General features: G+C 51.7%; 2 protein-coding genes across 6 annotated transcripts in view; both read right to left on the bottom strand.

Moving 5' to 3' along the window:
- DEF6 (DEF6 guanine nucleotide exchange factor) overlaps positions 1-18,727 on the bottom strand; it is a 21,141-nt gene extending 2,414 nt beyond the window's left edge. Inside the window, exons 1-9 of one of the 3 annotated variants that reach the window (XM_023724781.1) lie at positions 17,670-18,727; positions 7,770-7,910; positions 6,943-7,017; positions 5,011-5,247; positions 4,778-4,924; positions 3,293-3,401; positions 2,841-3,139; positions 1,146-1,312; positions 837-1,035 (exon numbers count right to left, since the gene is read on the bottom strand). In XM_023724781.1, the coding sequence (XP_023580549.1) occupies positions 837-1,035; positions 1,146-1,312; positions 2,841-3,139; positions 3,293-3,401; positions 4,778-4,924; positions 5,011-5,247; positions 6,943-7,017; positions 7,770-7,910; positions 17,670-17,774 (1,479 nt within the window). In that variant the 5' untranslated portion in view covers positions 17,775-18,727. Of the gene's footprint in view, positions 1-836; positions 1,036-1,145; positions 1,313-2,840; positions 3,140-3,292; positions 3,402-4,777; positions 4,925-5,010; positions 5,248-6,942; positions 7,129-7,769; positions 7,911-12,656; positions 15,946-17,669 lie in introns of those variants that run through there. The other 2 variants (XM_004389842.2, XM_023724782.1) reach the window with 2 other exon arrangements.
- Positions 18,728-19,661: 934 nt separating this feature from the next.
- Positions 19,662-26,935, bottom strand: part of ZNF76 (zinc finger protein 76) — a 34,382-nt gene continuing 27,108 nt past the window's right edge. For 2 of the 3 annotated variants that reach the window (XM_023724794.1, XM_023724793.1), the window contains exons 7-15: positions 25,504-25,620; positions 25,094-25,169; positions 24,373-24,498; positions 24,063-24,242; positions 23,013-23,246; positions 22,742-22,905; positions 21,863-22,030; positions 21,219-21,332; positions 19,662-20,671 (exon numbers count right to left, since the gene is read on the bottom strand). In XM_023724794.1, coding sequence (XP_023580562.1) covers positions 20,567-20,671; positions 21,219-21,332; positions 21,863-22,030; positions 22,742-22,905; positions 23,013-23,246; positions 24,063-24,242; positions 24,373-24,498; positions 25,094-25,169; positions 25,504-25,620 — 1,284 coding nt within the window. In that variant the 3' untranslated portion in view covers positions 19,662-20,566. The remainder of the gene's footprint in view (positions 20,672-21,218; positions 21,333-21,862; positions 22,031-22,741; positions 22,906-23,012; positions 23,247-24,062; positions 24,243-24,372; positions 24,499-25,093; positions 25,170-25,503; positions 25,621-26,935) is intronic. The other variant, XM_004389841.2, reaches the window with a different exon arrangement.

Here is a 26,935-nt window from a genome sequence, read left to right as displayed (position 1 = left end):
ATGAAAAAAATAAAATAATAATAGATTTTTGTTTTTTAAAAAAGAAACCCTCTTCTGTACCTTTAAAAAAAAAAAAAGATACAGGCTCCAACAAGTGGCGCTCAAGGACAGGGATAGCAAGGCACGGGCTTGGAAGAGTAGGAGGAAAAAGCTTTGCCCAGATTAATAATAACAACAAAAAAAGCAGCTAACGTTTCTTTAGCATTTACTACATCCTATCAAGTATTATCTTGTTTGATCTTCATAACAATGCTTGTTTGTTAGTCCCTGTCCAGTCAATTCTGATTCATGGCAACCCCATGTGTGCAGAGTAGAACTGCTCCATAAGGTTTTCAATGCTGTGACCTTTTCGGAAGCAAATCGCCAGACTTGTCTTCCAAGGTGCTTCTGGTGGGAGGGGGTTGAACTGCCAACCTTTGGGCTAGTAGTCCTATTCCAGCGTTTAACCGCTTACCGATTTGGCCATCCAGGGATCCAACAATGCTATTACCAGTCCCTTTTCCCAGATGTTGTTAGGTGCCATCGAGTTGATTTTGACTCATAGTGACCCTATGTGACAGGTAGAACTGCCTCATAGGATTTTCTAGGCTATAATCTTTATGGAAGCAGATCCCCAGGTCTTTCTCCCAAAGAGCCTCTGGGTGGGTTCAACTGCCAACCTTTCTGTTAGCAGTGGAGCACTTGACCATTGTGGAATTCAGAGAGGTTAGGCAATTTGCCTGACGCCACTCAGCCAGCTGGTGGCAGCCAGGGTTTAGGGGAAGGCCACCTAGCCTAGTTACTGTGTTAAAGCTTTCACTCCACCAGCCTCTACCCTATCCCACACCAGGCCTCACCTCCACTTCCTGATCTGCCTGCTGCCGGTTCTGCCGCACCTCTTCCAGCTGCTGCTGGGCTTGCTGCAAGGAGCGGCTCTGTTGCGCCATCTCCTGCTGCAGCTCTTGCTTCTCCTGCTGTGCCTGCTCGATGTAGCGCTCCTGGTCCTCCTTCAGCTGCAGCAACTGCCTCAGTTTCTCCTCCTCCTCCTCCAGCAGTCTGCCGGGTGAGCACTTGGTTGTCTCCAGTGCTAAGGCACCTCACAGGTGCTCAGTAAGTAGGAGAACAGAAAGGGGGTGCGGGAACCAGGAGGGGTCCTTCAGGCCTACCTGGTCTGGGCAAGGCGCACAGCCTCCTCGTCCCGCCTAGCTTTCACCTCCAGTTGCAGGGCCTCCTGTAGCCGCTGCTGCATCTCCTCCAGCTCCTCGATGCGCTGCCGCTGCCGGGTAGCCTCCTCCTCCTTCAGCTCCATTTCAGCCTGCATGGAGGCCCGGGCCTGTGCAGGACACAGAGCCAGGTCACTGGGGGCTCTGGGGAGTCGGGGTGGTCATGATGCCCTTTCCCCAGGGCCCAGCCAGGCCAGCCCAGCCAGGCTATCTGGCGGTGAAGGTGGGGGGAGTCCCTCCATGTGGGGGTTTTCTGATCTGACCCTTTCCGACAGCCTAGCTGGGTTGCATAACGATCACCAAACAGGTATCATGTGGGGGAAAGGAGCTCAGGTCACCTTCTTCTTAGCATCAGCCTTAACAATAACTGTAAAAAAGAAAACCATTGCTGTCGAGTTGATTGCAAGTCATAGCGACTCTGTAAGACAGAGCAGAACTGCCCCACAGGGTTTCTAAGGAGCAGTTGGTGGATTTCAACTGCAGACCTTTTGGTTAGTAGCCGAGCTCTTAACCACTGCACCACCAGGGCTCCAATAAGAATTATAGCAATAATAATTATTATCATAACAACTAGAAGGTATTGAAAACTTTAAAGATGTTTTCTCATTTAATCCTCACTTCTACTCTGCCCTATATGGTCCCTGAGTCGAAATCGACTCGACGGCAATGGTTTTTTTTTTTTTTTTTTTTAATCTGTATGGAAGAGCCCTGGTGGGGCAGTGGTTAAGTACTCAGCTGCTAACTGAAAGGTCAGCAGCTCAACCCACCAGCTGGTCCTGGGGAGAAAGATGTGGCAGTCTGCTACCGTAAAGATTACAGCCTTGGAAACCCTATGGGGCAGTTCTACTCTGTCCTACAGGGTCACTATGAGTCTCGCTTGACTGCAACGGGTTTTTTTGCTGTACCTCTATGAGTCGGAATCAACTCGACAGCAATGGGTTGTTTTTTTTTTTCCTATGAGCAAAGTACTATTAACCCATTGTCGCGAGTCGATTCTGACTCATAGCATCAACATTTCACTGACAAGGAAACTGAGGCACAAAGAAGCTAAGTAATTTGCCTGAGAACACAGAGCTCCTAAGAGGCACGGCTGGGATTGAATCCATGCGTCTAACTCCAGATCCAGATCTCTTAAACCCTAAACCTAATTGCCTCTGCATGCCTAGGCCGCCTTCGCATACTGCATTCTCCAAATTGGTTTCACTGTAAACTCAGCTCAACTCTAGTCCAACCTAGTCTAGCCTTGGTCCAAACTAATCCCCAATCAAACAGTCTTTAGCGTCTCCTGTTCAAGCCCCGTCCCCTAACGAAGGTCTCAGAACCAGGTCTAACCCTGTATCTATCACTCAACTCCATCAGTTCAGGCCCCGCCCCACACCATCCCTCAACTCAAGCATCCCTCAGCCTGGTTCTCGCCTCCCCTACACCCTCTTTAGCTCATGTGTCCGTCCCTGCCACAGGCCCCGTCCCATAATCCATCTTTCAAGCCCACAGGCTCTGTCCCGCCTCCACACACATTACCTCCACCCTAGTTCCAGGCCCCGCCCTGAGCCCCTCCACTCGGTGGTCCTCCGATCCCAGGCCACGCCCCCCACTATCACCGAGCCCACGGCCTCCTCCCCCCTGTGTTGGCCCCACCTGCTCTGCTTCGCGCAACTGGCACTCGAGAGCCTGCTGCAGCTCACGGTGCTGGCTGCGGCAGCGCTCCTCCTCCGCCTGCAGCAGGCGCTCAGCCTGCCGCTGCGCCTCCTGCAGCAGCTCCAGTTCCTGAAGCTTCCGTTCCTTCTCCTCCTGCAGCTGCTGCAGCCGCAGCAGCTCCTCCTCCTTGGCTGCCCGGCGTCGCTCCCGCTGCTCCCGCTGCTCACGCCGCTTCTGTTTCAGGTCCTTGTGCAACGATGTCTTCCCCTCGGCTTGCAGCCGGATTGCCGTCTGGATGGCTGCAAAGGGAGCAGGAAGAGGTCAGCTGGTAGCAAGCAGAGGGTCTGAGGTGACCCATTGCCGGGAAGGGGCCTTAGGAGTTTCTCAGGTCCAGCCTCCCACAGGACTTTTCACAGAAGAGGCCAAGCAGACCCACGCCACGCAGCACTTACCAGTCGTCCACTCCTGGCGCTGGCGCGTGTCTGAGGCGCTCATCTCGTATGTGCGGGAGGCGGTCTTCACACAGAACATGCAGCGCTTCCCTTCGCGGTCGGGCAGTACCTGGAAGAAGGCAGCTGGGCTGGCCTCACTGGGGTCACACCCACCCCTGGCGGACTCCAGCTCAAGCCCTACCCCTTCTGGCTGACCGTCTTCCCAGGGCGCCTCTCCCACTCTGCCAGAAGCCTAGGCGGCCTGTCTTGGACAGTTATGGGGGTACTGTCCTGGAAACTCTGTAGCTTTGCCCTTTGAAGGCAGGGGCGGGGCCATTTTCATTTTGGTATCTCTCCAAAGAGCCTAGCACATAGTAGCCACTTGATTAGTGTTCATGCAGATTATGCTTAAACACTCCAGTGACAGGGTCCCTACTACTCAAGAACATTAATTTTCACATAGCCCTGATTGTTGAAAAAATCCTCCATTTATTCATTTCAGACATATTTTTGGAGCATCTACTGGGTGCCACTCATTGTTCTAGGCGTTTGGGGTACTGAGGCCTGTCTAACAGGCCAAATCCCTTCCTTCACTAAGCTTACATTCTAGTGGTAAAGAATGGTGTGTTGTTGGGGGCTGTTGAGTAGATTTCAACCCACAGCCATTCCATGTGACAGAGTAAAACTGCCCCACAGGGCTTTCTTGGCTGTAATCTTTACAGAAGCAGACTGCCAGGTCTTTCTCCCTCAGAGCTGCTGGGTGGGTCAGAACTACCAACCTTTCAGTTAGCAGCCGAGCACTTAACCATTTGTGCCACCGGTTCCTTGTGGGTAATAATAGCTATTACATACTGAGCTTATGTTCCAGAATCTGTACTACTATTTTACATGCATTATTTTATTTGCTCTTCCCAATAAACCTTACCAGGCAAGCATTATTAGCTCCACTGTACAGAGAAAGAAACAGGTGCCAGGAGGTCCAGGAACTTGCCCAAGTCACACTGGCTGTTAGTGGCGGAGCTAGGATTTCTACCTAGATCTGTGCTCTTTCCCGTTTTCTTCTTTGACAAAAATGGACAGAGCCAAGGGAGAAAAAGAGAAGGGAAGAGGGAGAGGAGAGGGGTGTTGAGAGAGAATAAGAAGGTGTAGAGATGCCAAAAAGAATGGAATTAGGGGAAAGAAGAGAGACCTTTAAAGAAGATTTTTACAAAGTTTTGGGGTGTGCTGTGAGACCTAAGCCATCTCCTCTGAAATCTTTAGCAAAATCCACATTATTCACCAATGCTTTGTTGCTTGATTTGCAGTTTTAGTTTTTAAAAAAGTGCTAACATGGGTGAGAAGGGCCTTGAGACACCCAGGTATATTTGGCGTACACTCATCCAAGCAGAAATTTGTGTTACTGTGGCTTTTCTCCATCAGTCTTCCTCCTGAGTCCCTTGCCTTCACACCATCCTAGAGACCCTCTGGGTGCTAAGATGTCTTCCACCCCATCCCCTGCCCCCTTACCTCCACGCAGCAGTGCTGGTCCAGCGGGATAGTGCCCCTTTTCTCCTTGCACTCTTCACTCTCAAAGTAGCAGAGGCAGCTGGGCTGCAGCTGGAACCAGCGTTCTGCCCAGTTCCTCCTCAAATGTCCTCGCTTCCACAGGTAGCCCTGCCAGCCAGAGCAAAGTCAGAGTCTTCACAGGTCCCCATTTACCCAGCCACAGGGTCCTCCCCTAATTTCCGGCTTGGCCTGACCTGCTTCAGGACATCCTGGATGAGCTCCTGGTAGACCTCGTGGATGGCCATGCTGAGGGTGTCCCGCCCCACGCCCCGCAGGCAGCGGCCTGAGTTGAAGAGCTCCAGGAACTGCCAGACACTGAGCCCTCCGGTGGTCTGGGCCGCCTGGGCCTCCTGGGCCAGCAGCTCCTCCAGCTCACCCAAGCTCACCTCCAAGCTCATGCTGCTGAGAACCTTCTTTAGCAGGTATTCCACCTGGAGGGGGAGAAGGAAGGCCTGGTGGCTGCAGCAGGCCGTATTGCCGGCACCAACACCACGGGGGCACCCCCATTTGGCTCCCAGAGCCTGGGCAGAGGGGAGCAGGGGCAGGGAGTTGGGGGGCCAGAGGACCAGATCTGGTGGAGACCAGGGTAGACATTTAGGAGGGCCTTCTGGAGCTCCAACCCCAACTCAAGTATCCTCCTTCCTGTCCCTAACCCTTAGTTCACTCCTTTCAGCCTTAAATTAAGGGCAGGGTGAAGGTGGGAGCTGAGGGCTGGGGGGTGAGGCAGAGACAGTGAATCATAGAAAATGTCAGAGGGGGTGGAAGGGCCCTTTATTCCAATACCCTCACTCTGCAGATGACAAAACTGAGGCCCAAAAGGAGAAATGACTTGCTCTAAGTAATACAGTAAGTTGGTCGCAGCCAGAACTCAGATTTGGATCTCCTGGGTCCCATTTGGGTCCTTATTCCGAGTCCCAATCCCCAACCCTGGAGACACTTCCCTTGTGGGGGGCAAGGGGACTGGAGGCGGGTATAAGCAGGGCAGGGACAGGAAACTCGTTACAGAGGAACAGGAAGTGGTGGTTGGGGTACATCCTGCTGTAGTTCGTTCATATTGCGTGTTGATCATAGCAACAAAGCAGCCGCCTAGCCTCTGAGAGGGCACCTTGTCCTGACTGACAGGCATCTGACAAGGGTGGCCAGTCAAGCGTCTGCAGATGGACACATGTCCCTGTTCTGCCCCCAGCAGCTTCTGGACACTATCTCCAGAACTTTCACTCTGGGTTCTATTGGGTCACAGCTGGGGGAGGAGTCGGGGTGGGAGCTCCAGTTCAGGGTTTAGGTGCCTCCCCTCATTCTTCCCACAAACAGAAGCAAGGACACAAATCCAAATGCGGTTAGATATGCCAAGACTCCTTCTTATAAGCACAGAGCCCCCACCCCCACCCCCCGGTATTCCCTGCTCCAGAGACTTAAATTCAACCTGACATCTCCACAGCCATAAAGAGGGCTGAAAGGTCAGGAGAAGGTGGAATGAGCAGAGGAGAGACGAGAACAGAAGGAGGGTGCAGGTGTACAGGAAAAGGGGGACACCTGCCCTGGCTTCACCTATGTGTTGAAGAGGTAGGGGCCAGATTCTAGGCCTGTTCTCTCATGCTGCCCTAGCAGAAAGGAGTCCCTTCCTTTCTGGGACCCTGAGTTGAGTCTGCCCTGGCTCTCCCCTATATTATAGAAGAGAGGAAGGGAAAGGTCTGGAACCTGGGCCAGACATGGTTGCCCATCTGGAGTAACTGGAAGGATGTCACAGGCAGGTCTCCCTTCCCCTCAAATAGCTCCATATAACTCCCTTCCTAGATTGCTGTAGTGCCGCAAATCCTACCATTTGATTCCAAATTGTTCTCACTTTATAATGCTCAGTAATGTATCAGTCATTTACCACTCTGTGTAAATACAATTTGCAGATCACGATGGAGGTACAATTTTGGTTGTATTGGAAGATGCACACTTGCTGTGATATGGGCAGTTGTAGGCATCTGGAGACAGCTGGGTAAGGACAGCTACTAGAATGGGAAGACAGTGAAGGAAGGGGAAGTGGGAAAGTACAGAAGGCAGCTTTGGCCTCCTTCATGGTTTTGCTAAGACCTGGCCCCAAGTGACTCAGTCTCTGGAGCTGCCATTACCCTTACCTCATCAGGAACCATGATCAGAGGGTACTTGTCCTCAGATAGGAAGTTGAAGAGGCACCAGAGGCGGAAGGCATCCTGATTGGAGAGCAAGCTGTTCCCGTTGCTATCCAACCGATAGTTCTTCTTGGCCGTCAGGGTCCAGCAGAGCTCATCAAAGTGCTCCTTAACAAAAGCCCCCTCCTCCACCTGCCACCAGGCCTGCAAGTCAGCCAAGATGGCCACCCCATCCCTGCACTCCCACCAAGCTAGGTTCTTGCTTGGTTTCTTTGATTAATCTATGTCCCTGCTCCCCACCCTGCCAAGTCAGGGTTCTAAATTCAGGAAACCTTGAAGTGATTAACAGGCAGTAAACTGGTTCTAGCCCCCAGCCCCCCCACCCCCACACACAAGTCCCCTGCCAACAGAGAAACTAGTCCGTCAGCCCAGGGGAGAAAGGAGGGGAAACCCAAAGGGAGGTGCATAGTCAAGAGGAACCTGGGAAGACAGTGACAGCTGTGAGAAGCAGAGAGGACAGTATGGGGCAGGGACTGTGGTGGGCTGGAGAGCCCTTTGTGAAGGTTACAGCTGGAAACTGGAGGTAAGCGTAGGATGGAGTGGAAGGTTGTGGGAAGGGTGGAGGCTAGGATAGAAATGAGGGGGATTGAGGGTGAGCTGATGGGGGCAAGGAGAGGCAAATGACTAGGATGTTTGGGATGGAGATAGGGGAGCAGGGACAGAGGGGGTAAAGTGGGAGTTTATTAGAGGGGGAGGAGTTGGGGTGGTACTGGCCAAACTGGGGAAGTGGGAGAGTTTAGAGGAGTTCCCTGCCCCCCACAGCTGGGCCTTACCTTGTCCAGGATGTACTTGTTGAGGTAGGGCATGTAGCCCTGGCTGGACACGGGACCATCGTCGTCATCTCGGAAGTGCTCCTCCAGGGCCACAGGGTCGTGCGGGATGTGCAGGACTGTGTACAGGTTGTGGGACAGCACCTGAGGCAGAGTAGCAGTTTGCTTTCCTATGTCCCAACCAAAACTGAGCCAAAGGACTGCTCCTCACCTCCCTGCTCACCTCCCCCCATGTTGGCTAAGTTCTCTGCACACATTGTTCGATAGTAACTAAAATACTGTCTTTACTATCTCCCAAGCACTGTGTTAAACACTTTACATATAATTCACTTAATCCCCATAACAACTATTAATATCCCCATGTTACAGAGGAAAAAACCCTTGAGACCCTGAGATGTTTAGTAACTCACCCAAGGTCACGCTCTTAACTACTGCATTAGATATCGGTGTCCTCTTTCTACAGACAAGGCCACTGAGGCTCAAGGGGTTCAGTAATTTGCCCAAGGAGCCACAGTGAACAAAAGCTGGGATTCAAATCCATCTCTGTGCAGTTCCAAAGCCCAATGTTTCCCACGATGCTTGGCTGCCCGAACTGAAGGGAAGCAGCCAGCCACCTCAGGACAAAAAACCAGTTGCCTTCAAGTCAACTCTGACTCGTGGCAACCCCATGTGTGTCAGAGTAGAACTGCACTCCATAGAGTTTTCAATAGCTGATTTTTCAGTAGATTGCCAGGCCTGTCTTTCCAGGAGCCTCTGGAGGCAATTGAATCTCCAACCTTTCCTCTTAGCAGCTGCAGAGTTAACTGTTTGCACTACCCAGGGACTCTGTCCTGGGCAGAAGCCCCTAATTTATCAGTTTCCATCCAAGGTTCAGTGTGAGGTTGCAGTGTGCCTAGCACCCAGGTGTGTCTGCTCCAGGAAGGGAATGTATGGTTCCAGTCACTGCCCCTCAAGAAAGACAGCTGGGGAGGGCTCACAGAAGGGCCATGAAAAGTGATCCGCGGGATGGGGCAGGCAGCCGTGATGGTGTGGAGAGGAAACATGGATATTGGAAGAAACCCAGGATATTGGAAGAAGGAGGTTGAAGTTTGAACAAGGGGATCAAGTAAAAAATAAAATTGCCCTGGGGTAATTCTATTACAGCACTTATCACAGATAGCTTAAGTGATTAAAAAGTCACAATTGTGCACTTTGAAGGAGCTCTGGTGGTGCAGTGGTTTAAGCACTTGGCTGCTAACCTAAAGATTGGTGGTTCGAACCCACCAGCCGCTCTGCAGGAGAAACATGTGGCAGTCTGCTTCCATAAAGACTTACCGCCTTGGAAGCCCTATGGGGCAGTTCTACTCTGTCCTATAGAGTCACCATGGATCAGAATCAACTAGATGGCAATGGCTTTTTTTTTTTTATTGTGCACTTTTACTATGTGCCAGCCACTGTATGAAGTGCTTTTTATACCCCATTTCTAGTCCCCACAATGACTCTGATACACAGATTTTATTATCCCTGTTTTTCACAGGAAAATACCAAGAGAATTAGAGAATTTAAGAGTAAATGGCAGAGCTGAGGTTGAAGCTAAGTGTGCCTCCCTATTAGAATACTGAACCCGAGCTGCTCTCCCCAGCTGGATTGTGAACTCTGGAGACAAGTTCTCTGCTCAACTTCATATCCCACAACACTTAGACCTTTTTCTGCACACCAAAGACAGCCCATAAATGCTGTATTTAAGTAAGGGTTGCTCCCACCATCAGCAGTTAACCTGGGGATTGTTCTTCTGAGGCAGGAGCTGGCAATGTTTCAGAGATGGTACGTGCACCAAGCTTTCACTTATTCTGAGAGAGAAGAGGGAGAAAAGTTTGGGGCTTCTTTTCAGTACTCTCCTGGACCTCAGGTTCTCCTCAGCAATGTTGGAAGTTGGGGGCGGGGTGTCCAGTGAAGGGGTCAGTGCTTCTCTTTTCCCTCACTTCCCTCTGGGCAGCTATCCCTGGCCCTCTCCTCAACCCTAGTCCCCATGTTCTTCAAATTACCCTGTGTGACATCTTCGGTTTTGCCTTCCCTAGTTCCAGAGGACATCTGAGGTTTCTTCCTTTTATTTTGGTAATGGAGCTTTGATTTTGCTTTGGGAAAGACCCCTCTCCCACTTTCAGTATCTATGGTTCAAGTTACAAGAAGAACCAAACTTTTACACCACCATCCCACCCAGCTGCAGGGTGGACATATCAGAGTCATGGTGATTGGTTTATGGATGGGCAGATGACCAAATCTGGGCCACTCAGAATCAGCCCTAGGATTTTTGCCTTCCTTGGGTGGAAAGAAGTATACTTTCTCCATGAGGTTGTTGTTAGAAGGTAAACCTGGAGCACAGACGGCTTCTTTGTCCCTGTGTGGGAGGTGACTGCCTGAGAATACAGCCAACTGTGAGAAAAGCAGAGCCAAGAGACAAAGTCGTCATTTGAGGACCTGGGTCCAGCCATGCCTAAAGCCACTTCTATGCTTGGGGTTTTGAGTATGTGAGCGAATTCTGAGTTTGGTTTTTATCACTTACACCCAGAAAAGTCCTGACTAATATATCTTAGCCGTAGGATACCAATCCCTACTCTAAGAGGTGCCACTGGCTCAATGCCTAGCACTTAAAATGCAAGGGGACTGACTTAGGGGAATAATAATGACAAACATTCATTGACTACTTCTAAAGTGACAGATGTTAAGTGTTTTGCATATTTCCATCTGTTGCCTCTTGTCAAACTACCCATGTCCTTATCTTCCTTCAAGACTCTTCATATACTTCAAGGAAACCTTCCCGTGTAGCTCCAGTCAAATGGCTGTGCTCCAGTGGGGGGACGTGGAAGGCCAAGGACTTTCACTTTCTATTTGTGGGGCCTTGATAAACCCTTTTACCTCTCTGAGCCTCAGTTTCGTTGTCAATAAAATGGGGGATAATACTTGCCATGCAGAGGCTGTGAGGATGGAGTGAGATGAGATATATGAAGTTCCAGACTTAGGTCTGCACAGAGCAAATGTTAGTTCCCTTCCCATATGGAAAGTGTTTTTACCTAATAAACTGACAAAGATGCAAAAGACTGACACTATCAAGTACTGAGGATGTTGTGGAGAAGTGGAGACTCTAATGCCCAATTGGTGAGGTGTCAACTAGTACAGTCTTTCTGAGGGGCAAGTATCTATCAAACTTTAAATTGGGCATGACCTTTGCCCCAACATTTCTAATCATCTGCAGATGCTCAAGGGAACAGAGCTACATGTACAAAGTTGTTCATGGTAGCATTGTTTACAATATGAAGAATTGGAGGCAACCTGAGATTCCTTCAATAGGGAATGGTTTCACAATTAGGGTACACCATGCCTTGGGCCACTATACATGATTGAAAAGACAATAGTTCTGCCACTTGTGTGTTCACGAGCAAGCGATTTAACTTCTCCAAGACCTCAGTCTTCTCCTCTAGGAGGATAATGATACTGCCTGCTCCAAAGGGTTGTTTCAAGTGAAGTGCTTAGCACAGTACCTAGTGCATGGTGCATTGTCTGATAAAAGTTGTGAGCTATTTTTATTATTAAATTTTATGAACAAACATGGAAATATATACATATTGGCAGGTGAAAAAAAGCAAGCTGCAGAATAAAATGCCTGTAAAATAAATACGTTGTAAAGATTAGGTGGAACTATATGAAATTATTTTAGTACGTCAGCAATTTCATACAGTTTAACCTAATATGTTTATTCCTATGTAGAAAAAAGCAATCATTTCCCAGGGAGAGGGGTGGAGAGCACAGGAGGGGATTTCCACTCCTTTAACATTCTTCTCTATTCTTTGAATTTTTTAGTCAGAAACATGTTTTACTTTTACAATAGATTTCATCCTCTTTAAAATTATACTCTTCTGCATGCTGAGTTTTTCTAACCAGGAGCATATATTGCTTTTATGACAAAATTTTTAAACAACAGAGATGAAAGACAAAGAGTGGCATTAACCACTGTTATTAATGTGCCCTGTTATTAAGTTGCTCTGTCATGATACTCTTTCACTGTTCCCTGTTTGTGTGAGCACTTCTGCTGTTCTATATTCCTTGAGGGCAGGACAGCCGCGAATCCCAACCCTGACTCCAGAGCTCAGTACAGTGCCCCCCGCATACTAAATGTTTTTGATGAGCTTCTCAAACCTAACTTAAATGCTCCAGTGGCTTCCCATCGTTCTCAGAGTAAAAGCTTGAGTTCTTCCAGAGGCCTCTGCACCCATGAGACCTGACCTCCTGTACCTTCTTTGATCTCATCCCTCTTGCACTGTGGCCTCCTTGATGTTCCTCAAACAGGCCAGGCACACTCCTGCCTCAGGGCCTGTGCACTTGCTGTTCCCTTGGCCTGGAACATTCTTCACCCAGGTCTCCGCATGGCTCACTCTCTCCTCCTGTTCTTTACTCAATGTTACTTTCTCAGGAAGGCCTTCCCTGACCACCTTCTTTAACTCTTAACTCCCTCACCTCCCCACATACATACTCTCTATTTCCGTTTCTGCTTTATTTTCCTCAATGTTATGTATCACCTTCCATCACACTATACAATTTATTTGTTTATCATCTGTCTGGCTAGAATGCCAGCACCACAAGGGTGGGGAGTTTTGTCTGTTCTGTTCACTGCTCTATCACTGGGCCTGACACATACAGGCACTCATACGTGTTGAATGAAGTTAAACCTTTTCTCAGAAGAAGTAGAAAAAAAACATCAAAGTCAGACACACATGGACTGAATCTATTCAAGCAAATTAACTCCACTGGGCTCAAGTTTTCCTATCTCTAAAAAGGGTGTTAAAAGACCTCACCCTTATCCCAGAATAGAACCTGCTACATAGGAGCTTTTGAGTTATTTGAGGGGCTCCTTACCTTGGCTCACATGTCCACACTGTCTTCGAAGACCTACTTAGACCATTTTCCTCACCTGAATCTCCTGACATTGGAATCTGAAGAGCCCAGGGCAGAGGCTCTGCCCGTGAGCTATCAGGTGTCAGGACAAGGGAGGAATAAAAAGCTCCAGAGACTCAGGGCTCAGGGCCTCTCCCCAGAGAGCTGGGCTGACCTCAGACTCCCAGGCTTCCTGTGGTGGGGTGCAGTGTGGGGAGGAGAGGGTGTGACTAGGGGAGGGGCCATGCTGGAAAGGAAATGGCATGGGCGGAGGCCAGTGATGAGCAGGAGCTCACCTGCTGATTTCAATCAATCCTCAGCCCTGGAGGCAGGGCTTGTCATTATCCTCATTTTACAGATGAGGAAATCAAGGCTCAGAGAAGTCAAAGGTTTTGCCCAAGGTCTGACTCCAAAGCCCTGCTCTGGCTCTCTAAGCAATACTGGTGCTGGCTCTTAACGCACGCTGGGCATCAGAATCACCTAGAGAGCTGGTGAAACTGAAATATGGCAGCCCGCCCAGGCCTACTGACTCAGAGTTTCCAGGGGTGGGGTCCAGGTGTCTGTATTTCCCACAAGCTGCCTGGGTGACTCTGATGCTCAGCCAGGGTTAGGAACCACCACCCCAGAGAAGTCATCTGAGATGGGCCATGGTGTGAACCAGTGACCGGCATGTTGCCCTCATTTGGGCTCCCTCAAAGAGAACTCCCACAATCTCCCCACATAGCCAGGCAGCCCCTGACCTCTGGGTGGGCAGCTGTTAACCTTTAAAAGGCTTCATTTATTTACTCTTCACTCTAGAAGCACGTGGGAGGTGGTTCTCCTCTGGTGCTTAAACCAAAAAACCCATTGCCGTTGAGTTGATGCTGATTCATAGCGACCCTATAGGACAGAGTAGAACTGCTCCACGGGATTTCCAAGGCTGTAATCTTTATGGAAGTAGATTCCCACATCTTTCTCCTGTGAAGTGGCTGGTGGGTTTGAACTGCCGACCTAAAGCTTTAACTACTGTGCCAACACGGCTCCTTATCTGGGGCTTGGCGTCCCCTAAAAACTCAATTCTGGGGATAGGGACAGGTGTCAGGCCTTATTTACAACAGCTGTAAGGACTGCACCTGTAGTTTCCAGCCTTCAGGATCTTGAACCCCTGGCTGGCCAGAGAGTAAATGTAGAGGGTTTGGGAATCCGTAAAAGGACCATCAATGACTGCAGAGAATGAATAATCTCTCCTAGATAGACTGCAGTCTTTAAATGTATCTAGGTGCTAAGTGACCCTTTTAAAAGAGCTAGTGACTGGATTTTCTCAACTGATGGGTACTAAAGGATAACTCCTATCATGAGGGAAGAGCACTAGGAATTTGAAAAAGTTGGGAATCTCTGGATTAGCTGTGTGTCTGCTGAGAGCAAAATGAGGCCAGAGAGGTTGGGTGTGGTTATCAAAGGGAAGACAGAGGCCTGGAAAAGGGAAAAGAAGGCTGCGTCAAGGATCAGTTTCAATTACTTGAGGTTTTGTTTTGTTTTTTTAGTAGGCTGTCTAGACAGCTTGGCAATCACCTAGTTCAACCCTCCTGCTTTACAGATGAGAAACCAGCGGCTAAGAGATGGACAGTGACTTGCCCAAGGTCAGCCAGCTGGGGAGCAATACAGGTCCAAGCCTCTCTGGCTGTAAGTCCAGGGCTCTGCACATCATTAAATCCTCCTCCTCCTCACCCCTTCCCTCCAATTCTAGCCTGAGGAGACTGGCAGCATGTTGGGTTCAGGGCAAAGCTGAGACACCCCAGCCAGTAGGTTTTTGGACTGGCATTGTTCTTAACTTCCCCAACCAAAGGAGGCACAGAGATTCTCAGTGGGCAAGAGACCCTCCCTGGGCGCCAGGACTACCCTGAATGTCAATTGGGAGCTAAGAAGCCTGGGAAGCTTGATGTAACCAAGTAGGGAAGACCCCTACACAGCCTTCCTGCCTCCCCCTGCTCCTGCCATCAAGGGGAAGTGCTGGACCTGCAGCCTCCTAAGATCCTGTCAAGCTGGAGACACACTGCCCCATCCACATCCTCTTCCCCATACCTCTAGACTTGGAAGTAGAGAAGGAAGGAGACCAAATTCTTAGCAGATCCCCCACCAGGCCTAAAATCAAAGTTGCTCTCCTAAGTTCTTTAGAGAAGGAGGTTCTGCAGACCCTGCAAAAACTCACAGCCCTCAACTCCTGAGAAGTTGTGTTCAACTTAAGTCCATTCCGGGAAGATGTGCCATTCCTATTGGTCTATTTTCAATGTTCTCAACCCAAATGGACAAAGACCGTTGCACTTTCCAAAATAATTCAAAGAGAGGAAAACCCTTCTGGTCTCTCCATCAAGCCTTTGCTTTCCCAGGGAAAACTATCCTGACTCCCTGGGCTTTTTCTCAGAGGACTTGCTCTTCTTCCTCCTCCCTCTGGCCTCATCATGGGTTTTCCAGGTCAATAAGCAGCAACACATCAAGGGAGAAAAGGTGACTGTCACAGGCAGATACAGCTTGCCCTGGACTGGTGCAGGTCTCCTGCCCCATCCCAACTGAGGACCCCAAGGCCAGGAGCAGTTTTAGTAAGAACAGGCTAACCCCAAGATCTTCTCCTTTCTCCCAAAGTCTTTTCTGGGGAGGGAGTGGGCCCGGCTGGTATCTCTTTCATCTGCTTCTTCCTGTGCCTTTTGACCGCTTCTCTATTGCTTCTTTGACCTTTCTGGCACCCCTGCCCCCAACACTATCATCACTTCCTCCCAATCCAGTACCCACCAATATGGGGTTGGGGGAGCACTGCTTCCCCATCCTTCCCTCCTATGACATGGGCCCTGTCATTTCTGCTGCACTCCTCACTGGGCCCCTGAGCCTTCTACTGCTAGCTCGGATTCCCAGAGTGGACACTTCTGGGGAAGAAATCTACCATTGGTCCTGGGTGACCAGAGGTGCTGCTGATAGTGGGCTTAAGATTGAGCTGGGATGATGTGGTCCAAGGACAGCGGATAGTTTAAGTATGCAAGCTCCCCATGGAATCCTCCCTGGAAATACTCAACTCCTTTTGTTGCTGTAGGGGTGATGGAGGTTGCCATCAGTCTAGTTAAAGACTAAGAGGCTCAAGCTAGGAGGTCTAACTGGCTGATGGCACCAGGGAAAGGGGAGTCACCCCATATGTGAGGGGCACAGAGAGACTGGAGAGACCACAGGGGTCACAGGTAATGGAGAGTGGGAAATGGTACTTTGGAGGCAATAAGCCATAGGGGTTGGGAATGTTCCAGCAAGATATTAAAGGGTGGGAGGTGAGTGTGGGACACAGAGTTTCTGCAGGGATGGATTTTGAATGATCTGCTTTACTTCCGTCTATACTGAGGACCCAACCAGATGACAGGATCTGTAAGAAGAGAGATTTAAGTAAGATGTAAGGAAAAACCTGCCTGTTGGGAGGTTCTCCCCAGGTGACCACTAATCATATGCTCACAAGTCCGGTATACTGAATATACCATGGACTGCCAGAAGAACGAACAAATCTGTCTTGGAAAAAGTACAGCCAGGATGCTAAGAAGCAAGGATGGCAAGACTTTGTCTCATGTACTTGGGACATGTTATCAGGAGGGACCAATTCCTGGAGACGGACATATGCTTGGTAGAGGGTCAGTGAAAAAGAGGAAGACCCTCAATGAGATGGACTGACACAGTGGTTGCAACAATGGGCTCAAGCATAACAACGATTGTGAGGATGGTGCAGGACCAGGCAGTGTTTCATTCTGTTGTACACAGGGTCGCTACGAGCTGGAACCAACCTGACGGCACCTAACAACAACAACACAAGTCCGGCTAAGGAATAGGCTGGTTATAGGATAAGACCAGTTTGGGTCCAAGTTCAGCAAAGTGGGGGGTTGAAGTGGGGGTGGAGCATAATGCCTCTCCTGTCCTGCTCACTTCTCTCAGGTTTACAGGTACATCCTACTCTGGTCCTTAGCATAGAGGTCCCTTGAGACAGTACCCTCCTAGGCGGGGAGGGGCCCAGGCGAGACAGTCGTGCTCAATAAATATTTGTAGAGTGAATGAATGAATCCCTAGGCAGGTCCCAGAGAGCTAAAGCCTGCTCTGCCCCTTTCCACCAGTGTTCCCTTGTTCCAGTCACCTAGGGCCCTGCTTCCTAAGAAGTAGGGTCTTTTGTGCCACTAACTAGGGTGGGGAAGGCAGCACTAACCAAGGACTGGAGGAGGGAGGAGGAAGAGAAACTCTTTGGCCTCCCAGGAATTGTCTATGGCCAGATGATGAACTTTATGGCAACCACTGATGGGGATTTTCCTGGGCTCAGATCCTGCCTCCTCCCTTCCTGAGGTCCCGAGGCCTAAGGTAACTTTCCCAACCTGGTGTGTGCATGCATGCATGCATGCGCGTGTGCCTGCATGTGTGTGCATGCATGTGCGCTAGGTAGTAGCATAATGAGGTTCTCAATCCTGGCCCCTTTCCCAGCTCTGTCCTACTTGGGGGGCAGGATTCAGAGGAGCTACTCTCTTGCCCATGAGTGGCGGTGAGCCAGCCTGGTTTGGGACTAGGAGAGGCCCTTTCTGCCTCCCTCAGCTCTGGGAGGAAGTGACTGACAAGTGCTGGCTAACTGTCTCTTCAAAGCGAAGAGGAAACAGCAGGGAGTAGGGTGTGTGCCCAAGCATGACTCTTAAGGGTACATGTCTGCTCATCTCAGCCCGTGATGTGCCCTGGCCCATGGCCCTCAGATCCCATCATTCCCTCCACAGTCCCAGGCCCGGCTCTGGGTAGTGTCTCTACACGCACCTCACTGGTACCTCTGTATGGGGGGCAGCAGTGTCCACCAGGCCATGCCGCCCTAGTTACCCAGTACTGCCCTCCCCACCCCCCAGGCCTGGGCCTTGGGATGGCTGGGCGTCCCCAGAGTGGCACGGTGTCCATGCCTGGCTCCCAGGCAGCAGGGACCAGTAAGAGGAGTCTGAAGTCTTCCCTTGGGCCCCGGGTACCCCTCACCTTGAGCTGAGACTTGGAGACCTTGCCGCTCTTCTCCACGTCCAGTGCAGTGAAGGCGTACCAGATGGACTTGAGCAGCTCCTTGCGCAGGGCCATCAGGGCCATGGCTGAGGCGCCCGCCCGCCTGGTCCGGGGGCGGCTCTGACACCAAGATCCGGTTTCAGGAAATGCAAACGGCTGCAGACCGCAGAGGGCCTGTGGCGCAGAGCGAGAGCTCCACCTGCCTGTTTGCACAGGCTCCCCACGCTGGCAGGAACCAGCCTGTCATCCTGGCTGTGCTCAGTGTCCACACTCCCTGCTCAAGAACTGGGGACCGACCCCTGGACAGCCACAGCCCCCATCCTATATTGGCCTGGCTCCTGGGGTGTGTGAAGTCCTGTAAGAGCCTCCTAAGGCCCAGAGTCTTCCTGGGCTCTCAGAGGCAGCTTCTGAGGGAGAAAGAAACCCATCCTGACTTCGGAGTCACGCAGACTGTGGGTCCAGTCCCGATTCCATACTTACTAGGTGGGAGATCTTGGATAAGTTAATCTCCTTGAGCAGTTTCTTCATTGGCAAAACAGGAAAAATGTCAACCCCACAGAGTTGTAAGAATGTGTGAGGATCGATGTAAAACATAGTAGGTACTCAACAAAGCATTTCTTTCAGTGCCACCTAACATTACAGCAGAGGAACCCTGGTGGTGCAGTGGTTAAGTGCTCAGCTGCTAACCAAATAGTTGGTGGTTCGAACCCACCAGCTGCTCTGTCAGATAAAGATGTGGCAATCTGTTTCCGTAAAGATTTATAGCCTTGGAAACCCTATAGGGCTGTTCTATTCTGTCTTATAGGGTCGCTGTAAGTCAGAATTATACTCAACAGCTTTGGGTTTTAACATTACCGCAGTGGTGGGGCCCCACCCAAGAGGAAGAAAACAAAGGCAACAACACACAGTTGGAGGAGGAACTTGCCCAGGGCACCTTTCCAGGTCAGCCAGACTTGGCGCTTGATTTGCTGGCTCCCTGTTGTCTAGGCATTCAGAGCACTACCCACTCTGGGCCTCACTGGCCCTGAAGACACTGTAGACTGTTTCTAAAGCACATGGGATTGAGCCTTGTGGTGTTCCCAGCTGCAGGACTCCAGATCACTGCATCCATTTCTTTAGATCCAATGCCCATGAGGGATGGGACACTTTGCCCCCTGCCCCCCCCCCGCCCCAAGCCAGGACAGTGGTTTGTGGATTTCCAGGTGGGGGTCATGGGTGGCTGTAGGAGCCGGCCTGCTCAGGCAATTCTGAGACCCCTTCTCAGAGGCATGCCTCAGCCCCCTCTGCTTTCAAAGAGCTGGTGGCAAAAGTGAGAAACTTCTCAGTAGCCCAGGAGATGGTACTTGGGTTGGGGTTGGGGGTTCCATTCCTGGGTGGCACCATGGGGTTTGAAGCACACCTATCACAGTGGAAAGAGCCATCTCCAGTCCTGTGATGTTCTCCTCCAGGCGGGATCAAACCCAAAGGATTCTTTTCCATCAAGTCCTTTCCTCTGCACCCACTTCCTGGTGGCACTGGTCTGGCCTTTCCACTCATTTCTCAGTGGGGTCTGACTGTGGCTCTGAAATCCCACAGCACGGCCCCAGGCACCTAGGTGGGTACCCCCAGAGCTGGGCAACAGAGCCAGGACTGTTCAGCACCAGAACCGCAAAGGAGTGGCATCAGATTCTGCTTCCTGAGCCTTGATGACCTTGGCAAAGGTATTCCCACCCCTTTAACCTGAGACTTTGCCCACTCGGAGCAGCTGACTGTACAGGGGATGGCCTGGAGGGGTTCTGACTAGATTCCACTAGACAGAAAAAAAGAGTTCCTCCAGCCTGACCATCCTTGGCCTGGAATTCAACCAAAGTCTCACAGCAGGGGTCATCCTGGACCTGTTTGGGCCCCGCACTGCCATCCTGGAGCCTATTCACTCAGCTGTGGGCAGGAAGCCACTGACAGCTCCTCAGGGCTTCTCTTACACCTGGGGCTTCCTCGTAACTGTGCCTGTGCAAGGCCAGTCCACCAGTTTGGTATGGGGTTTGTGCTAGGGATACTTCACCAGCCCTAACACCAGGGCCCAGAGCTGAAAGGAGGGAGGGAGAAACTCAGGTGGAAACTTGGAACTTTTATTAAATACTCATTCACCCGTCTGCCACCACCGTCCAGAGCAGGAAAAAAGAATTATCAAAATGGAATTAAAAAAAAAAAACAACAAACTAAATCCAGTCCCCAGCAGATTATGTACAAGGCCACTCCCTGCCTCTGCCGCAGAGAGGTTGGGGCAGCTGGGGAATGGTGGGGGCTAGGCACCCTTTCTCCAGCCACAGGCCCCTGAGGAATTCTGAGGAAGTCCCTGCTGCCAAATGGCCCGGCATCTTGGCTGGCCTCTGGGGAGGTGGTTATTGCTGGGACGGGGAGGGGCTGGGAAACCCCTGAGTGGCAGGCCCGGGCCTGCTCTGCCCCTACTGGACCAAAAAGTTGTCTGCCCTTTCCCATGGTGGGCAGTGACCAATTGGGGTGGAGGACCAGTCCCTACAGCAGCTCCAGTCTCCACCTGAGGAAGAGGAGAGAATTGAGGCAGGAAGGATGTCATCTAGAGAAAGTAGAGAGGTCACCTAGCTGATTTTGAGGGGAGGATGCCCTGGTGCAGCCTAGCGATCAGGCTTGTCCTCCTCAGCTCACGAGGATGACGCCCCCTCGATTCTGACTGCTTGGCCCTCCTCTTGGGTAGGGGCCCCATACCCTTCAGTTAGGCCGCTTTCCTGCTGCCTTCTTGCCCAGGGACCTTTGTGACCACATTACACGTGTCAGCCACAGCCTGGGCCCTTGGAGGCAAGGATGCCTGTGCGGCATGGCACCTCCTCAGCATGGTGTGGGACCCAGCCCTCTCAGGCTCAGCAGCCACTCTCCGATGCGGTTGTCTCCAGCGTCACAGCCCCTTGCTGCATAGCAGCAGTGGCCACACTGAGGGCCTCCTCTAAGGTCTGTTGTTCCTCCAGCTGCGGAGAAGAAAGGGGGAGATGGTGAGACCCTTCCTCCTAGATTCTCCTGCTTTGGGCACAGGTTGTGTGGTCTACTCTTTTGAATCTCTGCCATCCACTCTATGCCACACATTGAACACGCAGTAGGGCCCCAATAAACAGGAAGTTCATTAACAGAGTTCTATTAGTCTAGGCATGGCTAGGAAGTCAAGGAGTGGCCCAGGTCAGAGAGACCAGCTCACTCAGAGGCTGGCTGGAGAGGAGAGCAACCATATACTTCAGTTTACTTCTTTTCCACATTAAGAAATGGAGACTTGAAGACACAAAGGTCCTGGACCTCCAGATGGATGGCCACCAAAGCTATCCTGAAGGCTCAAAAGGGCTTCACTACACTGTCTCAACCAAGAAAGAGCCCAAAACAGAAGTGTGGATATAGGCAGAAAGGGATTTCTCCTCTGCAACAGGCTCTTTTTAAGTCAAATACCCTTCTCTTCAAGATTCCCACCTAATTTCCCCACTTTGTTCCCCCGGCGTGGGATCCTGGTTCTTCCCAGATTTTACCCACCTGCACTGCAATGTGTGTTCCAGTGGCTGTAGCCAACAGCGCCACCTGTTGATGATGAAGGGATGCTACACTTGAGTCCTCAGCCACCACCGCTCCAGAGGTAATGATTGTGACCTGAAATACAGAATGAGGTTTTCCAACCCACCTGCATGATTCTCCCTCCTCTAACTTGAAATAAAAATGCCTCCGAACAAGGTGGTTGGGAACAACCCAGAAGGGAATGGAGAAAACCATTACGAGTGAGATTAATTAGCTTGGGGCTCAGAGCTAAGCGAGGGTGGGTTTTTCTCCAATTCAGTTTAGGAATTTCGAATCATAGAAGGGCAAAGTTGTAAAAGACTCCAAAAATAATTTAATCTCCTTATTTGAAAATGGACTGAAGTCCATGGAAAAGTGATTTGCCTATCGTTGCAAAGCAAATTAGGGATAATCAGAGATTCAGAAACTGTCTTCTGCCTCCCAGTCAAACGCTTTGAAGAATGAGAATTTCTGATGGCTCACAGGAGCTGTGGAGAAGACTCGTTTTTGTTGGGGAATCACTGTGCTTGAAAGAAAGCTTGACTGCTTGGCCTGCACTTTAATGCCCGCCCCACGCAAGGAATGACAAGAAAAGAAGAAACCCCAAGCAAACCGCCTGGTCATACGGGCTGTGTCTGTGTGCCATCAGCGCTGACCATGGCGACCGTATGTGTGCCAGACGGGACAAGGTCGTTGTCATGACTGGGGATGGTGAGGGTGGTGCCGCCGTGCTGGGTCACCATACTGATGGCACTCCCCAGGGCCTGCAGGTCTTCGGGGGACAGGCTGACCTGCTGATAGGAGGGGAGAAGATAAGCTGGAAGCCCTAGAGTTGGGTTGTCTGAAAGTCCCTAATGAGGACGTATCTGCTCTCCCAGACAAGGTGAGTTTGTTGGTAAGCTAAAAGGTTAGCTTCATGTCACAGGGGTGGAGGACCAGCAAGTAAAACAGGTCCTAGGTTACAAAGAGAGGTGTACTAGAAGAATACTGCTGACACTTCTATTTACCACCTCTTGGCCTTTGTGCTCTCCTCTCTGTAATTCAGGGTATCCAACTAATTTTATCCCCATGACAACTCCAAAAGGCATAGGCGCATTTGACAGGAAGGGTGCTGACATGGGTCAGGATCTACTGCTGGTTAGTCACTGATGGGACTGGGCCCCAGGCTTCCAGACCCCATGCCATGCTCTGGCCCCTATACCAACATGCCTCTCTTAAGAAGGCCATCCAAGTGTCTCATTCAGATGATCAGGGTTGTCTCAGCCTCCAAGTAAAAAGGGAAACTACTAACTCCCAGAGAGTGAGTTCGAAGCATGAGGAGGAGGAGGAGGGGCTGAGTTACAAGATTTGGTCCCTTCAGCCTCAGGCCTCAGCTGAGGTCCATACAGCTAGAAAGGGAAAGAGCGTGGAGGTGGCACTGTTAGAACTTCAAGGCCCCTCAGAGAGAGTGGGAGAGGTGTCAGCCAGAGTGGCCCACCCCCACCCCTGCCCCCCAGGGCCTGTACCTGCTGGGCACCATCCTGAGTGATCAGAGTCACCTGAGGGGCCCCGTCCTCCTCTGTCACCATGGCCACTTGGGCTGGGATGTCATCACCTTCTTCCTTCACCTCCGAAAGGTAAGTAACACGAGGTCGTTTGGGTGGTGGGCTCTCCTCAGCTGCAGAGGTGGCTGGGAGAGGAGAGCCCAGGCTGACACTTGCCACCGGATGGCCATGGGGAGGCCTGGTTTGTCCCCACTCTCACCCCTGCCCACTTTCCTCTAGCCAAGACCCTCACCCTCAAGCTGCTGTTGCTCATAAAGGGCCTGCTCGCTCTCCTCCGTGGCCTCCAGCTCGCCGTGGGCGCTCCGCTTATGCATGGCCAGGGTGGAGGTCTGCCGGTAGGTCTTGCCGCAGGTGCTGCACGTGTAGGGCTTGCAGTGTGTGTGCACCACGTGGTGCTTGTACAGGCTTGAGTACTCAGTGAAGCGCTTCCCGCAGCCTGGCACCGTGCAAACGTATGGCTTCTCCCCTGGGGACACTGGGCTGTGAGGGGGGCGGGAACTGGGGCTGGCAAGGGGGAAACTAAAGGGACAGGGGTGGGGGAAGGGTTGGTGAAGGGAGAGCCACAGAGGGAGGGAGAGGGACTGAGATCTGGGACTACAGATGGACAGAGTTGGGGAAGACGGCTGGTGGAATGCAGTGAGGACGTGGGTGTGGGACCATTGAGCCCAGTGATAAGGTGGAGAGAATGGGGGACAGGGCAAGGCTGGTGGGGTGTCGAGGGCTTTCAAGGTTGAGGGTGGGAGGGTACAGAGTGGTAAACAGAAGAGGCAGGAGACAGAGAGGAGTGACTGAAGTATTAGGTGAGATGTGAGAGTGAGGAAACGCAGATGGCCGAGAAGAGCTCACACAGAGGGCTGGACAAGGACATAACACTGGGGAAGGCGAGGACACACAGGAATCATATGGACACTGGATGAGGTGATGAGATGAAGGTGACGCTGCACTCTGCCTTTTCCCCAAGGTCCCTGGCCTCTTTCTGGGAGCTCAGCTGGAGGATTCAGGGTAGGTACAGAGGGGTGGCAGGAAGCTGAGGGGCTCCAAAGAGGGCTGGCAGTACCTGTTGGATTGGACCTAACTGCAAATGGAAGAAGCCCTCAGTGCAAATGAAAGACTGGTTCTGGAGATACTGGTGGAACCACAGAACCTCCTGCCCTCAGACTAACCTAGAAGGGCCAGCAGAAAGAAGCTCTTGGGCTGGGAGTTGAGAATGAAACTCAGATCAGAAGCTGGTAGAGGGGTTTGGGCCTCGGAGGGGGTGGTCCTTGCATGCCAGCTGGCCCACCTGTGTGGATGCGCACGTGATTCTTGTAGTTGGTGGCACTGGTGAAGCCGCGGCCACAGTGGGGCTCGGGGCAGGTGTAGGGTCGCTCGCCTGTGTGGGTGCGCACATGTACCTTGCGGATATTTGAGGTGGTAAACGAGCGGCCACAGCCCTCGAAGGGGCACCGGAATGGGCGTTCACCTGTGGAGATGAGGGGGTGTGAGGGGTGGCTCAGGAGGGAGGCTATGCTGGAGCAAGGAGCAGGGATGGCACTGGGTTGAAGCCTTAAAGGTGAGTGAGCGCCTCTTCCAGGGAACAGGGCCCAGCCTACCGGTGTGGGTGCGGACGTGCTTCTGCAGGTCTCCTGAGGTCTTGAAGGCCTTGCTGCACAGCTCCTCTGGGCACTTGTATGGCTTCTCACCAGTGTGGGTGCGCACGTGGCTCTTTAGCCCATATCCTGTCCACGTGTGGGGAAGGGAGAGGTGAGCAGAGCACCCAGTGGGGCCTCATGCTCAACCTTCTCATCTTCCTAATTCAGTGGCACTCCATCTTAAGATGTGCTCTGTGAGGCTTCAGAGTTCCTTTGGCTCAAGAGGTCTGCAGAAGTCTCTATCCTACCTGAGCCTGGGAGTTAAGGGCTGGAAAAGCCACTCTGCCCTCCTTCCCTCTAGGGGCAGCTGAAGCCACTGCAGAACAGAAGCCTGAAAGGCAACCTAGAGACCCTGTGGTTTAAGGTCTCTCCTCCACACGGGAAAAACGAAGCCAGAGAGACGCATTGGCCCACCCAATACCCCTCTAGCTGGTGGGTGTCAGAGCTGACACGAGTGGCAGGGTATCGCTGCCAAGCCCCCAGGTTCCTCTGCTAGCCTGCACCATGCTGCCTCTTGCTTCCTCCAGAGATGGAGCCCTGCGTGTCAGTGCCCTTGGGACAGTAGTTTCTCCAGGAGGACGATCTGGTGTTGAGTATCCTTTATGGAGATCACAAAGCTGATCTAGAACCCCCTACCCTCACTGGAAGCAGTCCAATGTCGGTCTCCATCCAGGTAGGTTACCTGTGGCAAAGGCCTTTCCACAGCTGGGGAAGTCACACCTATATGGACGGTCACCCGTATGAGCTCGTTCATGCACCTGTGAGGACAAGCAAGCACAGGATGCAGAGGGACCAGGGTACGGCCTGGGCTTGCTGGTTCTCTTTAGGGCCCGGGGTGCCAGCATCCAGATATTGGTCAACTCCTTTATTTGTGTCTTCTTCAGCTAAGGGCCCACTTCCTCCAGAGAGACCTCCCTGAGTCTCTTCCCTTCCTGCACTCTTCATGTGGCTCACAGCCCCCTGTGCTGACATTTCTGTATGCTAATGTCTTCCCTCCAGTAGGCAACGAGTAATTTGAGGGTAAAGATCAGTTCTAGCCAAAGCTCAGAGGGGAAGATGGCAGAGTTAGAAGCTATCTGCTGGCAACCTTACCTTTAAGTGATGAGCAGTGGTGTAGAGACGTCCACAGCCCTTATAGCCGCAGCGGAATGCTCTGTCCCCAACCTGCTGCCCTTTGCCATTATGGGGAGCCTGGCTGTCGTGCAGAACCTGAGGAAAATATCTTGGGATCCCACATGCATTCATCTCAATGAAGGGAAGGGAAGGTTGGGACACAGGGCCCAGCTGGCAGCTTAAGACCCAATAAACACGGTTACATAAGCCTGCCAGGGGCCTCTCGGAAAGAAGGGCAACCTGGGGTGACACATTCAGACAGGGAGCAGACACTGGGACATACTGCAGATATAGGGCTGGCATGTGGAGTCACTCCTCCCATCTTGCTGGCTAGAGGGAGGACTAAAAGTTACAGGGGCTGTGACAGCTACTGAAGAAAGGGCATCTCCTGAGCCAGCCAGGTAAGGCAGGGGATGTCTCAATGGTCACACCTGAGCTAGGCTGAGCGCCGGAATCCCCGTCTGAGCATACACACATAGGAGGCTGCAACTCTGGACACATCCATCTTCTCACAGGAGGCGCCCCCTTACTCCCATCAGAAACTTGTGTTCAGAAGGGGCATTAATAAAGGGGATTGCTGTGGAGATGACCTGAGCTAGAATAACTTGGCAGGGTATGGAGCCCAGAGTGAGGCAGCCATCACCAGCAAACTCCAGAAACGCGATGGCCCAGGGCAGGGGACTGCAGGTCCCCACTAATAACCACAGCGACCAGCTAACAATTTCTTTCCTTTCCTGGGAACATAGCTAGAGCCACCCATTTCACACCACCTCTGGCCACAGCAAGCCCTTACTCTTCTTCTTTCCTGGGCAGGGTACTGGTGGGCCCCTCCCTTAGTCTTTGTTTCTGGGATTGCACTGGACCACACTTTGGCCTTTCCAGGAGCTCCTCAAGCAGAACTTGGGAAATCATGGCGAGTAGGGGACAAAGGGGTGAAGTCAAATTCATGGCGAGGCCTGTCTAGTCAGGCTACAGGTCAGGGGGTCAAGTAGCTGACAACACTTCCTGGACACTTAAGCAGCTGGTGGGGGCGGAGGGGGAAGGGTCACAGGTGGCCAGGCCTGCTTGGCGGGCTAACCCATTTAGGCACTCTGATTTCATTCCCATGTCTCACTAGCTTCTGGGGTAATTGCAGGAATCAACGAACATCAGGGTCGGAGGTGACCTCTGATGTCACCTGGTCCAATCTCATTGCATTAGACAGGAACAAGCTGAGGCCGGGGAGGGGAGCAACTCCTGCAAGGTCAGACCAGGCAGAGGCAGAGGCAGCAGACTCCAGGGCACATGATCTAAAGCCCGATTCCCTTTCCATCAGCAGCAAGTCTCAAAATATAAGTCTAGGAATGGCAAGGGGGGGCGAAGGGTAGTGAGCATAGCCCAAAGAGGCCTGCTGTAAAGCTTTGTGCTTCAC

The sequence above is a fragment of the Trichechus manatus genome, unplaced genomic scaffold (assembly GCF_000243295.1).
Source record: "Trichechus manatus latirostris isolate Lorelei unplaced genomic scaffold, TriManLat1.0 scaffold00261, whole genome shotgun sequence".
Classification (NCBI taxonomy): domain Eukaryota; kingdom Metazoa; phylum Chordata; class Mammalia; order Sirenia; family Trichechidae; genus Trichechus; species Trichechus manatus.
Note: the sequence above shows the minus strand (reverse complement) of the source record. Positions and strands in the feature narration are given on the sequence as shown.